This window comes from Ranitomeya variabilis, chromosome 1, assembly GCF_051348905.1.
Source record: "Ranitomeya variabilis isolate aRanVar5 chromosome 1, aRanVar5.hap1, whole genome shotgun sequence".
Taxonomy (NCBI): domain Eukaryota; kingdom Metazoa; phylum Chordata; class Amphibia; order Anura; family Dendrobatidae; genus Ranitomeya; species Ranitomeya variabilis.
In genome coordinates, this window is record NC_135232.1 from 610622841 (window position 1) to 610638395 (window position 15555).

The 15555-nt window shown below is 48.6% G+C and overlaps 1 protein-coding gene and 1 long non-coding RNA gene across 9 annotated transcripts in view; one reads left to right on the forward strand and one right to left on the reverse strand.

Moving 5' to 3' along the window:
• The first annotated feature begins 666 nt into the window (after nt 1-666).
• TPM3 (tropomyosin 3) overlaps nt 667-15555 on the forward strand; it is a 28333-nt gene continuing 13444 nt past the window's right edge. For 3 of the 8 annotated variants that reach the window (XM_077260603.1, XM_077260604.1, XM_077260607.1), the window contains exon 1: nt 14516-14723. In XM_077260603.1, coding sequence (XP_077116718.1) covers nt 14586-14723 — 138 coding nt within the window. In that variant the 5' untranslated portion in view covers nt 14516-14585. Of the gene's footprint in view, nt 781-849; nt 976-14422; nt 14724-15555 lie in introns of those variants that run through there. The other 5 variants (XM_077260601.1, XM_077260602.1, XM_077260605.1 and 2 more) reach the window with 3 other exon arrangements.
• Nucleotides 11449-12049, reverse strand: LOC143809852 (uncharacterized). Its single transcript, XR_013222508.1, has 3 exons — nt 11895-12049; nt 11735-11804; nt 11449-11653 (listed from the first exon to the last, which is right to left on the reverse strand). It is a non-coding gene; the product is annotated as an uncharacterized LOC143809852 (long non-coding RNA).

Below are 15555 nucleotides of genomic sequence, written 5' to 3' on the forward strand. Positions count from 1 at the left end.
GTGATGTCACCGCTGATCTCTAGTGATGGATAGGAGGCATTCTCAGTGATGTCACCGCTGATCTCTAGTGATGGATAGGAGGCATTCTCAGTGATGTCACCGCTGATCTCTAGTGATGGATAGGAGGCATTCTCAGTGATGTCACCGCTGATCTCTAGTGATGGATAGGCGGCATTCTCAGTGATGTCACCGCTGATCTCTAGTGATGGATAGGAGGCATTCTCAGTGATGTCACTGCTGATCTCTAGTGATGGATAGGAGGCATTCTCAGTGATGTCACCCCTGATCTCAGTGATGTCAGTGCCGATCTCTGGTTTCCCTCTGGTCGCTGTTTGTCCTCTGCTCTCTGTGCCCATGAGCGGGTGGGGGTGGGTACAACTGGTCTATCGTGTACAGGGGATATTTGTGGCACTGACTGTTGGGGGGACAGTGGATCGGTGACAATGGTTTCATCATATCTCAATAATCCCGTCCATCATACCAGCCCCATATTATCAGCTGCCGCATGTACCCTGAGGCCCAAATATAGAGGTTCTCCCGAGAACAATGCTGGAGCGAGGTCTGGGGTGGGTCTGCTCTGCGGCCAAGGATGGGGGTTTCTGGCTAATTTATAATAGAGCACAGATAGCTTCTGCGTCCATATGAGAGACCACCACAGACCCCAACATGGAAGGCATCAAGAAGAAGATGCAAATGCTCAAACTGGACAAGGAGAATGCTCTGGACCGGGCCGAGCTGACAGAGACTGAGCAAAAGCAGGTGGAGAGCAAGGGCAAGCAGGTAACAAGGGTGTGAGTGGATGGCCCTCCGGACCCCTCACCTGTCCACTGACCTCTGTGCCCCTCACAGCTGGAGGACGAGCTCCTGTCCATACAGAATAAGCTGAAGGGAATGGAGGAAGAGCTGGCCAAGTACTTGAAGGCCCTGAAGGATGTCCAGCAGAAGCTGGAGGTGGCCGAGAAGAAGGCAGCTGATGTACCTACTGGCCTGGGAGTTTCTTTACACAACCGTGCATTATATACAGTAGCGACCAAAAGTTTTGCTTTTTTTTTTTTTTAAAGTGTGATTACTTCTGTCTGGTTGTTATGATGCCATGTTCCTGTTGATTTTTGTAAACCGGAAGCGAATGGTTGTCAGCTATAGGGATGAAAATTGTGTTTGACATTATTTTATCCCTTTATGTGTTAGTTCTCAACATGTGCTGGGCCAAATGTTTTGCATATTTTCTCATGAGTTGTCAAATTTTGCCTACTTTTTTTAATGTTTGTGTATTTTTGCTTAACTCATGGCAAAGACAAAGCCAAATTTATCACTAGATGTCAGGAAGCTTATTATTCTGTGAAGTCAGGCAAAAGCCAAAAAGAGGGAACTATGGAAGTCAACTGCTCTCAAAGTCAAGAGTCATGTCACGTATAATAAAGAAAGAAAAAGAAGGTTATGGAACAGCAGACAAACCTAGAAGTGGATAACCATGGAAAACATCCTCCAAAGTTGATCACATTATTAAGAAAAAGTCAGTATCTGATGTCCATAAAGCGATGTACAGATTTTACACAAAATTAACAAAGAATCTGGGGTGAAAGAGAGTCATCAAACTGTGGGGCGACAGCTAAGAGCAGTAGGGTTGAATGTATGTGTAGCGCCCCCACTGCCGCAGGGCCGAGGGGTACCCGGTACCGGGCCTCTGGGTCTCTGCTCTGGGGTTGTCACGGTGGCTAGACCCGGTCCGTGACCCTGCTGAGGGGCGCCCAATGAAAGGTGTGGATGGTGGTGGTAGTGCGGTGCAGTGCTGGTCACAGTAAATAACGAGGACACCAGGTTGCAGTCTCTTTACCTCTTTACTGAAGGCTTCAGGATCCTCAGTCCGGAATACGGTTAACCAGGCTGCGCAAGTCCGGCCGGTCCGATGGCATCTCCAGAGTTCCCTTTGCAGGTGGAATCTGTGCCTACCTTCTAGCGCTTGTGTGTTGCGGTCCTCCCCTGCTGTGCTTACGGGATAGTCCCCACAACTGTTGTGTCTTTTTCTCGTGTTCCCTCACAACTCGATTCTGATGTTCTTCTTCGTCCCCCAGATGATATGGCTAGGACGCACCCGTATGACGGGTAGGCTCGGAGCTCTTCCTGGACCCTAGTGTCGCCGTTCTCCTGTTGTTGCCCCCTGTGTCTTCGTAGGTGATTTGTGTGAGACAGCCCGCCTATAGCTGACTGTCCCGCCGTAGGTTTCAAGTATTGCTTGGAGCCTAGTACTTCCTTGGCGTTCCGGCCACCGGCTACGCGCCTCAGTAGGATGTTGCCTCGTCTTACAGCACGACTCCTACTGGTAGTTCTCCTTGTTGCGTTGATCTCGTTTCTCACTCAGCACAATATACCTCGCTTCTTGTCCTTTCTTAGGGCACCGCCGCTATCTAGTGCAGGCGCGGTCCCGTAACGTTCTCTCTGTTCGCTAGGCCTCTGTCAGGATCCCACCCCTGACAGGGACCCCCCTGAGTCTCTCCCCGCAACACCCTCTGCCACAGGGTGTTGCCTGTTCGATTCCCAGTCAGCTTCTCCCTAACTTCCTATCCAACCCCCAGTTTTACCAGACTGTGAGGAGTGGCCTAATACATAGCACCCTTAGCTCCCCCTGGAGGCCAGACTGTGAAGTGTATTGGTGTCTGTGATACCTGGTCAGGTGAACTCCTTCAGTGCCATCAGACGTACCATAGCCCCCCTTAGCGGCGGAGCATCAGTACTGCAACGACCAGGACTCTGGGGCGCTGCATATGCATTCCAGTCAAGAAGCCTTTCATCTCAGCAAAGAACCTGAAGGTCTGACTTGAGTTTGCCAAGGCACACAGAAAATGGAAGGCAGATTGGTCTAAGGTGTTGTGGTCGGATGAATCCAAGTTCAATCTGTTTGGTAGTGATGGCAAGCATTATATACACTGCCCAATTGGAAAATGTACTGATGTAGGGTGTTCTGCCTTTCTCCAAGTATGATGCGGTGTGGATTCTAGCATACGGCTAAACCGTCATCCATTTCCTCAGTAAACAGACTGTATAGGTTCTTAAGTCTATATTTATTGAGATGGTGAACGATGAACAACAATAGTAGATGATATTGTGAGATATGCGATATAATGGATGATCAGGTAAAAACTATAAAGGAAATAACAGTGCATCAGTAATTGGCACATTACAGCATGTTACAGGATGCAATAACATAAATAACAGAGATTAGAGGACTAACACTGAACACAGGATAAGACAGATACACAGTTATAATGGCTACCCTAGGGCAAATTCAGGCTGTCAGCATTGTATTACTTTATACTACACACTCTGCTACACAGTGCCTCACCGGAATACGCTTATCAAGAGCAATGATCTGCAGGAAAAGAGCCATGAACATGTGTGTAAGACTCAAGGTCCGGGGGAAAATGGCTACCCTTGCCCGGGAAACCAGAGGGGCGGTTCTAGTCAGAACACAGGCTTAAAGGGAACCTGTCACCCCGAAAATCAAAGATGAGCTAAGCCCACCGGCATCAGGGGCTTATCTACAGCATTCTGTAATGCATTCTGTAATGCTGTAGATAAGCCCCCGATGTAACCTAAAAGATGGGAAAAAGAGGTTAGATTATACTCACTGTTGATTATACTTATACTGTCCGGTCCGGGGCTTCCTATCGTCATAGGATGACGTCCTCTTCTTGTGTTCACGCTGCGGCTCTGGTGCAGGCGTACTTTGTCTGCCCTGTTGAGAGCAGAGCAAACTACTGCAGTGTGCAGGTGCCAGGAAAGGTCAGAGAGGCCCAGCGCCTGCGCACTGCAGTAGTTTGCTATGCTCTCAACAGGGCAAAGTACGCCTGCGCCGGAGCTGCGGCATGAAGACAAGAAGAGGATGTCATCGTAAGAAGATGGGAGGACCCGGACTGCGACGGCCTTCGTATCGGATCCCCCCCCCAGGTGAGTATAATCTAACCTCTTTTTCTCATCTTTCAGGACACATCTGGGGCTTATCTACAGCATTCCAGAATGCTGTAGATAAGCCCCTTATGCCGGTGGGCTTAGCTCATCTTCGATTTTGGGGGTGACAGGTTCCCTTTAAAGCAAAATGCTCCTGGATACAGGAACAGGATAAATGTGTACCTAATGACCTCTAATGGTGACAACTGGTACTACATTGTGAATTAACTTGCTGCACATTAATGGGCAGAACATAAGGTACCTAACACCTTCAGGTAAACATGGTGGTGGCAATGTCATGTTATGGGCTACTTTTTTTCATCTACAAGTGCCCCTCTGCATAGAATCAATGGAAATATGAATGCTACCATGTACAAGGATATACTGGAGAATGTAATGCTGCCACATGGTAAAATCAAAGTAGGCAGGGGCTGCAAAATCCAGCAAGACAATGATCTTAAGCACACATCCAATTTAGTAAAAAATTGGTTAACTAAGAAAAATATTTGCCTGTTGCAATGGCCAAGCCAGTCACCTGAATTACATACACCCTTTGGCCATATGCACACATTGAGTATTTGGTGAGTTTTTTACCCCAGTATTTGTAAGCCAAAACCATGAGTGGGACAGACAGAGGGAAAGCATAATAGAACCATTAGCACCCTTTCTGCATTTATCACCCACTCCTGGTTTTGTCTTACAAATACTGAGGTAAAAAACTCACTAAATACTGAATGTGTGCATTTGGCCTTTAGAGCACCCTTGGGATGAGTTAGGGTGATGAGTTGGGCCCCTTCCCAGAGCAATAAAGATTAGTGATGACTGATGAGCGAATATACTCGTTACTCGAGATTTCCCGAGCACGCTCGGGGGTCCTCCGGGTATTTTTTAGTGTTCGGAGATTTAGTTTTCATGACCGCAGCTGAATGATTTACATCTGTTAGCCAGCATAAGTACATGTGGGGGTTGCCTGGTTGCTAGGGAATCCCCACATGTACTTATGCTGGCTAACAGATGTAAATTATTCAGCTGCGGTGATGAAAACTAAATCTCTGAACACTAAAAAATACTTGGAGGACCCCCGAGCATGCTCGGGAAATCTCGAGTAACGAGTATATTCGCTCATCACTAAGGCTAGTTTCACATTTGCGTTTAAATCCGCAGCGTTTAAAACGCATCCGCAAGTGGTGGAAAAAATGCATATAAACGCGTATGGAGTGGCCCCCAGACGCAGGGCAGCAGGGTACTCGGTACCGAGTCCCTTGGTCTCGGTTCTAGGGGTGTCACGGTGGCCCGACCCGGTCCGTGGCCCTGCTAAGGGGCGCCCAATTAAAGGTGTAGGTGAGAGTTTGTCAAGTGTTCGTGACGCCACCTGTGGTATTCGGTCAGGGTGACCGACGCTGCTAGGGGTCCGCTGGGGTGATGGAGTGGCAGCTAGAGTGTAACTTCCCACAGGTGAAGTATGTCCCCAGGGCTTCCCTTGATGAGTAGATGGTGGTGGTGTAGGTCGCAGTAAATAACGAGGACACAGGGTTGCAGTCTCTTTACCTCTTTACTGAAGACTTCGGCATCCACAATCCAGAGCACTGCTAACAGGGCTGGCTGAGACCGGCCGGTCCGAAGGCACATCCAGAGTTCCCTTTGCAGGTGGAAATCAGTACCTACCTACTAGCGCCTGGGTGTTGTAGTACCTCCCTGCTGAGCACCACGGGATAGTCCTCACAACTCTCGTGTATGTTTCTGTTCTCTCTCTCCGTCCCCCAGATGATATGGATAGGACGCACCCGTATGACGGGGTAGGCCTGGAGTTATTTTATAGGGACCCTAGAGACGCCCCTCTCCCACAATTGCCTCCGTTGTCTTGATTAGGTGTAAAGGTGAGACAGCCAACCTAAAATTAACTGCCCTGCCGTTGGTTTGAAGTAATGCATAGAGTCTATTACTCCCTCAGCGTTCCGGCCACCGGCTACGTGCCTCAGAAGGATGTTGCCGATCTCGGGGCACTACTCCTTCTGGTTTTATCTCCTTTGTGCTGTGATCTCGTTTCTCACTTCTCCACAATATACTTCGCTTCGTGTCCTTTCTTAAGATGCTGCCGCAATGAGGTGCAGGCACGGCTCCGTAACGATCTGTCCTTTTGCTAGGCCACTGTCAGGATCCCACCCCTGACAGGGACCCCCCTGAATCTTCCCAAGTAACGCTCTCCTCTCACTAGATGTTACCTGGGCAAAACCCAGTCAGCTTCTCCCTAACTTCCTATCCAACCCCCAGTTTTACCAGAGTGTGAGGAGTGGCCTAATACATAGAACCTTTTGCTCCCCCTGGTGGCCAGAGTGTGAAGTGTAATGTGTGACTGTGATACCTGGTCAGGTGAACTCTTTTAGTGCAATCAGACGTACCATCACTCCACTTAGCGGCAGAGCGACGTTAGTGCAACGACCAGGACTCTGGGGCGCTGCACGTACAAATGCGGCATTTTTTAGACGCATGCGGTATCGCATGCGGTTAAAAAAACGCCGCGTTTGTACGCGTTTATATGCGTTTTTTCCTGCGTTTGCGTTTTTGGTGCGCATGATGTGAAATTTCACAAGAGAAAAATCTAGACAACCAGATACCGCCAATGGGACTACAGAGGGCGTGTATTATGGAATCTCTATATATAGACCCTAGGGCTACTGAAATCTTAACAGTTTGCTAAGGTATCCTGTGTCATGATGGATCTTCGCATGGAGAGCTTTTATTTCAACCTGGATTTAAGCATCAAGCTGTTTCTTGCCTGTGCATTTGCTTGGGAGCAAGACAGAAATCGTGAAAGATGGAGAAGGAGACATCGTAGGCGTTTTTGGAGACACCCCATTATCGAACTACGTGAGAGCCGTGGAGCCTATCACACGCTGTATGGCGAGCTTAATGCCAACCCGGAGAAATTCCATGAATACACACGAATGTCGCAAGACTCGTTCCGGGATTTGCTTGCTCGTGTCCAAGGAGCCATACGGAGACAGGACACCCAGCTCCGTAGAGCGATTCCACCGGAGGAACGTCTGCTGGTTACATTAAGGTACGTTCCAAATCTAAAACAATGACAGTCCAAATTTTGTGTTTTCTGACATGTATGTTTTGGGTATTTTCCTTTCTTTCTTTAGCGTAACCACACCATAAATAGAATAGTTTGCAATTTTTGGGGGGTTTCTTTTTCTTACAGATTTCTGGCAACCGGAGAGAGTTTATTATCCCTCCACTTCCAATACCGGCTTGGAATATCCACCCTGTCCGGAATAGTTGCGGACACATGCCGGGCTTTGTGGAATGTACTCCGGGATGAGTTTATACCCCTACCCACCTTGGACATGTGGCTTGAAATTGCGGAAAAATTCTGGAGTGTGTGTGATTTCCCCAACTGTTTAGGAGCGGTGGATGGAAAGCACATTCACATTATCAAACAAGCCAGAACAGGATCGGAGTATTTCAACTACAAAAAATATTTTTCTGTTATGCTCATGGCAATAGCCGATGAGAACTGTCGCTTCATTGCCGTGGACACTGGAGCTTTTAGCCGTGGCAACAATTCCCAGACTTTCAAGAACTCGGATATGGGCCGCCGTGTGTATGGCAAAAATTTCAATTTTCCACCGCCACAACTTCTCCTCAACACTCAAGGTCCACCGATGCCATTTGTTATGGTTGGGGATGAGGCCTTTCAGATGTGTGAAAACCTACTGAAGCCCTACTCCAGTCGGGACTTGAACCACACTAGAAGGATCTTTAACTACAGACTGACCAGGGCCCGAAGAACAGTAGAGTGTACCTTTGGCATTCTGGTCTCTAAATGGTGCATTCTTGCATCAGCCATAAATCTAAAAGTGGAAACAGTCGACGAGGTGGTCAAAGCCTGTGTGGTTCTGCACAATTATATAATGGCTAAGGAGCAACCCAACATTGAACTGGATGAACCAGTTGTACACCCACTGCCCGATTTCCAGCATCATCCGATGCGGTCAACTGCAGCAGTTGGTCACATGCGGGACCAATTTGCTGCCTTTTTTGATTCAGATATTGGACGTGTGTCATGGCAGGACAATGTTGTGTAAATGTCCTTTTGTAATTCGATCTGAACCAGTAATTTTCTGCAATGATAATAATATTTCTCATTAATAAACTTTATTTTTGGTTGTGTTGACCGTGTCTCCTATGTATTTCCTCTACAAACCAAGGCTGTCCTAAAACTAGCAGTATTTGGTCTGTATTTAATATCAGTATTTGTAATCCAAAACCAGGAGTGGGTGATAGAGGCAGAGGTGCTAGTTATTATATTAATATCAGAATTTACTTCGAATTGTTCCACTCCTTGTTTTTGGCTTACAAATACTGATATAAAACAGTGGCCACATATTGCTAGTGTGGCAGCCATGTTGCTTTATTGGTAAGCTTGTTGACGTCATTGCGTCCTGATTCTATTCTGCTGTATCCATTGGACACAAACTGAAAAGACAATGAATGTCACACTGAAGAGATCTATACTCATCAAGTCAGGTGTCAGAAATAATGAATTCATGATGCTCATATAACAGCTTCATGAATTCACTATTTCTGACACCTGTGCAGGTGAGCATAGATATGCCGTGTGTGATCACCATCGTCCCTTCAATTTGTGTGTAATAGATTATGTACAAAGAAGAGAAAATGGTGGTTATACAAGGCAGTTCTCTACTCACCAGGTCAGGTGTCCCAACTAATGAGTTTTTTTTTACACCTGACCTGTTCAGTAGAGGTCTGCACTGTATTTCCACCATTTTCTCTTCAGACTGCCACACTAGTCACAGACTAAGCAGAAAGAAGAGATTATGGAGATAATACATCTAATATTTTTGGGCCTACCTCATATCTGTATACTAAAGACACACAAAGCTGCAGTCTTTTTTTTATAACTACTGGAGATATGATGTGGCCCAAAAAGTAAGTGTGTGGCGAAGTTTCTTAGTTGGCGCACGGTGAGTGTTGCCGGTGGCGATAGATACAATAAACCAAACCTAATTTGGGCAAATCAAATTGTATTTATTTTTTTACAACCAAAAAACTTTATTTAACTGCGCCGGCTTGGGGTAGAGTGATGTAAACGTGGAGTGTGAAGCACTGAGGCCTGGCTAACCGTGGACGACGCAGAGGTGGCAGGAGAAGGGGCTATGAAACTACTGGGGTCTGGTAGTTCGGGGATGGGGCTTGACACATGAGAGGCTTGAGACGCACTGGAAGGGTGAGACAAACCTAACATTACAGACACATTGGGAGGTGAAGGGGGAGGAATACTAAGAGTCCTCTGGTTTTTTTTTTGTGTGGTTTTTTTTTTGGTTTGCCTGGTTGTGGGAGGTCTTGGTGGGCTCATATGGCGTGGCGTGGTGGTGGGTGACCTTTCAGGGTCCGGCTGCACCATGCCAGAGTCCATAGTGCTCGTAGATCTTGCAGCCATGCCAGAGTCCATAGTGCTCGTAGAGCGTGCAGCCATGCCAGAGTCCATAGTGCTCGTAGAGCGTGCAGCCATGCCAGAGTCCATAGTGCTCATAGAGTGTGCAGCCATGCCAGAGTCCGTAGCGCTCGTAGATAGTGCAGCCATGCCAGAGTCCATAGTGCTCATAGAGTGTGCAGCCATGCCAGAGTCCATAGCGCTCGTAGAGCGTGCAGCCATGCCAGAGTCCATAGTGCTCGTAGAGTGTGCAGCCATGCCAGAATCCATAGTGCTCGTAGAGCGTGCAGCCATGCCAGAGTCCATAGTGCTCGTAGAGCGTGCAGCCATGCCAGGGTCCATAGCGCTCGTAGAGTGTGCAACCATGCCAGAGTCCATAGCGCTCGTAGAGCGTGCAGCCATGCCAGAGTCCATAGCGCTTGTAGAGTGTGCAGCCATGCCAGAGTCCGTAGCGCTCATTGAGCGGAAGGCCATGCCAGAGTCCATAGCGCTTGTAGAGCGGAAGGCCATGCCAGGGTCCTGCTGCATCGTGGTGGCGGTACGGAAGGCCATGCCAGGGTCCTGCTGCATCGTGGTGGTGGCGGTACGGAAGGCCATGCCAGGTTCCTGCTGCATCGTGGTGGTGGTGGTATGGAAGGCCATGCCAGGGTCCTGCTGCATCGTGGTGTCAGTGGAGGAGGTCCAAGCAGGAGCAGTGGTTGTCATGGTGGTGGCTGTGGGATGTCCAACTGCACTTGGCATGGTGGTGGTGCTGTAGTGGTGTCCGGCTGTGGAAGGAATTGAGGTGGCCGTGCAGTGGTATGCAGCAGAGGTCGGCATTGAGGTCAATCGTGACAGTGAAGGCACAGGTGGATATGCCGACACTGTCTGCTGGAAATACCGACTCTGCTGCATAGCCTGCACATAAGCAGCATTGCAGGCCTGCATGACACTCAGCTGGAGATCAGGAGTAAGGTGTTCCGACATGCCCTGCTCAATTTGGTTAAAAAAATTATGTGCTGGCCTCTGGAGGTCGGCTTTCACTTGGTCAAGGCTTTTGCTGACCTCCTGGATACGTGCATTCAAGAGGCTATGTGAAACATCCATTCGGTCACCCAAAGCCTTGGTTGCTTCGTGTAAAACTGAGCTCAAGTGCAAAAACTCCGGCATGAGTGACCTGTCCGAAGCCCTCTGCCGCTGCCGGGATGAGCCCCAAAAAAAGGGGCAGTGGAAGAGGACTGCGAAAGGGGAAGACCTGATGGACCAGCTCCCTGGTCTCCAGTTAGTGTGGAAGGCCCACTTGCTGCTGCGCTGCTGGATGGCTGGGACGAGTCCGTGGCTGTTGGATGAAGGACCGCTCCAGAACCTGGGCCAACAGTAGTGCTGTATGTGCTGTGAAAAAAGGAAAAAGAAAATCAATACCAAATATTAACCAGATGCAGAATCCTGTGGAATATAAAAATACAGATTATGGCAATACAATACAACCTAATGCACGTGATACTTACGTTCTCTGGGCAAGGACCGGTCTTAAAAATGCCAGAACTCGATGGTATTTGTATCTTCTGATCCTTGCTCCTGAACCACTGGGAACACGGCTCTCTTGATGCAGGTCCTTGTTGAAGCGGTCCTTCATCGAACGCCAACGTGTTTTGGCTTTGGCCACTGTTAAAAAAAAATTGTGGTCAGAAAAAGGACTTTTGGCCGTGCTCACACAACTGTGTGTGATGAGAGAAACTCCTGAGAGTTTCTTTCATCACACACAGTTGTGTGAGCACGGCCAAGGTCTCTGCTGCTTCACACTGCAGTGCAATACTTACCAAATGCATTTTGGACCCGTGTCGGGGCGTTATCCCAGCCATCCCACATCGCTTGGGCCACCTCATTCCATAACCGCCGGATCGTGATGTTGTTCGAGTGCAGTGGATCCCGGGTGTCCCACAACGGGACTCACTCCTGGACCAGGGTGATAAGGAGGTCATTCTCAATAAGATCATCCTCCCGTTGTGAAACCTAAAAATTAAAGAAAATCATTAAAGTTTGCTCAATTAACATAAGGAAAAGAAAGAAAAAAGATGCTGAGAAATGGCATGAATATGAAAGTCAACATACAAAAGGATTCCAGAAGAAAAAAGTTAAGAAATACGAATAGAAAGAAAGGAAGATTCAAGATAACAGTCAGCCTTGTATACGTACCCGCTGCCGTCTTTCCACCAGACCTTCACTCCGCTGCTCCTGCCCTGTCTCTGCCGCAGTAGAAGAAGAGCTCTAAAAAAAAGAAAAATTCAAATTGTCACATGTGTCGATGTGACAGTGAACACTTACCAATCTGACGAGGCAAGTACTCACCTCACTGACATGCTCCACTTCAGATGGCCCAGGAAGAAACTCCTCATGGGAAGAATCCGAAGAAGACATTCTGATGCATGTAGAAAGAAAGAAATGGCAGAAATTAGGACATGTAGAGAAAAAAAATAGAAAATAAAGGCATTGACTAGGATATACTCACATTGTTCAGAGGCTTGTTTTCTCCAAGGTGCTGTGGTCTGTCTGCTCTGCTTGGCTGTCTGGTGAGAAGTGACCTGCAACTGTCCACACCCTCCCTTTATCACCTTGTATGTGGAGGGTGGCTTATCAGTGTCTAGACATTTATATAGTAGAATATAGGTCACCGTGCTACCTTACTCCTGAAAAAGGTTAAATGAATAGTACCCCCAAAAAGAATAGAGTAAAAAACTTACTTAATCGCTGTAGTGCCGGTACTGTGTCTGTGGAAGCAGTTTTTATGACGAGGTGGAGCTGGAGGGGAACAGCTGCTCTTCCGTGCGTCTGGAGTTGAGGGTCCGATCGGCGGTGTGGGATGGTAGGTAACACCGCCGATCGGACCCTCAACTCCAGACGCACGGAAGAGCAGCTGTTCCCCTCCAGCTCCACCTCGTCATAAAAACTGCTTCCACAGACACAGTACCAGCACTACAGCGATTAAGTAAGTTTTTTACTCTATTCTTTTTGGGGGTACTATTCATTTAACCTTTTTCCGGAGTAAGGTAGCGCGGTGACCTATATTCTACTATATAAAGTTCTTCCTTCTACATATGACAGGCTTGGCACAGTAGCCGTCTAGGCACCAGCAGCTTCCCTCACCTCCATCGCTCAACACTTTGTGGAGCGCCGGTGTATCTACTACATATACTTCTTTTCAGTGTCTAGACATGTTTTTCTCTTGTGGAACGCATGCGTTCATGAACGCAACCAAACGCATGTGCTTGTAAACGCATGCGTTCATATAGACAGCAATGCGTTTTTTTGGCGCAAACCTTGCGCAATCGACCGCATGCGTTTCCAGGCGGCAAATTGACGCCTCTAAAAATTACTACATGTTGCATTTCCGCGCCAAGACGCAAACGACAAGACGACGCATGCGTCGTCAAACACGGCAAAACACGAAAAAGCAAAAACGCATGCGTCCCTAATGTTAAATATAGGAATACAAAATGCATGCGGATATATGCGGTACAAATGCTGCGGACACAACCGCAAATGTGAAACCAGCCTAATAAAGATGAATTGTTTGCAGATTTGCAAATGGAATGGAGCAAGATTCAAGATGGAGCAACCAGAGAGAAGGAATCACACTTTAAAAGAAATGCACAACTTTTGGTCACCACTGTAGATCACATGGGGCAGACCAGGAGTTTAGGGATTTTTTTTTCCCTGCATTTTATTTTTTTCCTGTCTTCTTCCATGGGCCATAACTTTTACACTTTTCCGTCTCCATTCTTCATTGCGGGATGAGTTGTAGTTTATAATGACGTCATTAATTTTACCATATAATTTACTGGAAAATGGGAAAAATTCCAGGTGCGGAGAAAAGGTGGGAAAAACTGAATTATGCCAGGGTTTTTGGAGTCACGTTTTTACGGTATTCGCTGTACGGTAAGAATAGCGTTCAGTATATGGCATAAACATTTAGAGATTTATTTATTTAGAAACAAGGTAAAAACTTATTTTTTTTGTTTTAAATCTTTATTTTTTTCACATGAATATATTGGATTTTATATTAATATATCGGAATGTTTACATTAGATTTTACACTATTGATATATTTTATATTACTATTATATTTTGCATTAATATATTCGCTTATTTTAAAATGTTTGCATATTCTTTTCTGTATTTTATAGGTTTTTATGTATTTTTAGTCTTGTAGGAGACGTGACGCCCATATAATAAACTGTACTATTTTCGCCTATTGTGTTTTTGTGACATAGAGGACCTCCTGTAGGGCGGCGTCACACATCGGACATGCGGGTGTCCCAACAGGACCATGGGCTACCATGGCAACCCACTAGTATCCACATAATTGATGGCAGACGTCTGTCAAAAGTGAGGGCCACCACATTGAAGTTTAAGGGTCTGTGCACACGTTGCGGTTTTGACGCTGCGGATCTGCAGCAGTTTTCCATGCGTTGTACAGTGCCATGTAAACCTATGGAAAACCAAATCCGCAGTGCACATGCTATGGAAAAAAATGCGCGGAAACCCTGCAGTTTATTTTCCGCAGCATGTCAATTCTTTGTGCAGATTCCGCAGCAGTTTACACCTGCGCCTCAATAGGAATCCACAGGTGTAAAACCGCAGGTGAAATCCGCACAAAAACCGCGGTAAATTCGCAGAAAAACCGCAGGGAATCCACAGGTAAAATGCAGGTCAGCATGGAAAAATCCGCAATGGAATCTGCAAAGTGTGCACATACCCTACAATGGCATTTAGGAGGTTAATACTCTGTCACACGGCATCATAGTTTAAATTGGAAAACTTGAGATGCTTGGCCCTGAAACGTCCAATATGTGGCATAATTCCTAAACCGTGCAGGAGCCTCCTGAAAATGTGCCGACAGTCTGTAGTCCAATAGTTCGGCAATGGGCTTCACTTATCAAAACCATCAACGGGTAATGAACCAATCACAGAGCAGTTTCGTTTTTTAAACTGCTGTTAGAAAATGAAAGCTGAGCCGTGACAGGTCAGTTCTGCGTTGCTGGCACTGGGTGCAATGCTGGCTTTCGACCGCCAGGTGGCAGCAGCGCTCCTCCGCGTTCTTTAGCTTCCTGGATATAAGGGAGTGGCGGCGGAAGTGCGGGGCGCGCGGGGAGCGGAAGTGTCAGGCATTCAGTCACTGAGAGAGAGGGAGGAAGAGAAGATGTCCGGCGGCGGGATGACCAGTATCGAGGCCGTCAAGAGGAAGATTCAGGTCCTCCAGCAACAGGCAGACGATGCGGAGGAGAGAGCCGAGAGACTGTGCCGGGAGGTGGAGGGAGAGAAGCGCGCCCGGGAGCAGGTGAGGCGACACCGGGCCGTGGGTGGGGCCCGAGACAGTGGACCCCGGAGAGCTTGAGATGGGGCCCAGAGCTGACAACTCACAAGGAGGGTCCCCACGGGAGTTGTCGCCCATAAGGGGTGGGGGCCCGTCCTGGGAGCTGGGCCCCTCAAGAGATGAAGCCCCTCCAGGGAGCTGGGCCCAGCAAGAGGTGGTACCCCTCTGGGAGCTGAGCTGTCTTCCGCAGGAGGCGGTGCTACCCCTCTGGGAGCTGAGCTGTCCCCCGCAGGAGGCGGTGCTACCCCCCTGGGAGCTGAGCTGTCTTCCGCAGGAGGCGGTGCTACCCCTCTGGGAGCTGAGCTGTCCCCCACAGGAGGTGGTGCTACCCCTCTGGGAGCTGAACTGTCCCCCGCAGGAGGCGGTGCTACCCCCCTGGGAGCTGAGCTGTCTTCCGCAGGAGGCGGTGCTACCCCTCTGGGAGCTGAGCTGTCTTCCGCAGGAGGCGGTGCTACCCCTCTGGGAGCTGAGCTGTCCCCCGCAGGAGGCGGTGCTACCCCTCTGGGAGCTGAGCTGTCCCCCGCAGGAGGCGGTGCTACCCCTCTGGGAGCTGAGCTGTCCCCTGCAGGAGGCGGTGCTACCCCTCTGGGAGCTGAGCTGTCCCCTGCAGGAGGCGGTGCTACCCCTCTGGGAGCTGAGCTGTCCCCCGCAGGAGGCGGTGCTACCCCTCTGGGAGCTGAGCTGTCCCCCGCAGGAGGCGGTGCTACCCCTCTGGGAGCTGAGCTGTCCCCCGCAGGAGGCGGTGCTACCCCTCTGGGAGCTGAGCTGTCCCCCGCAGGAGGCGGTGCTACCCCTC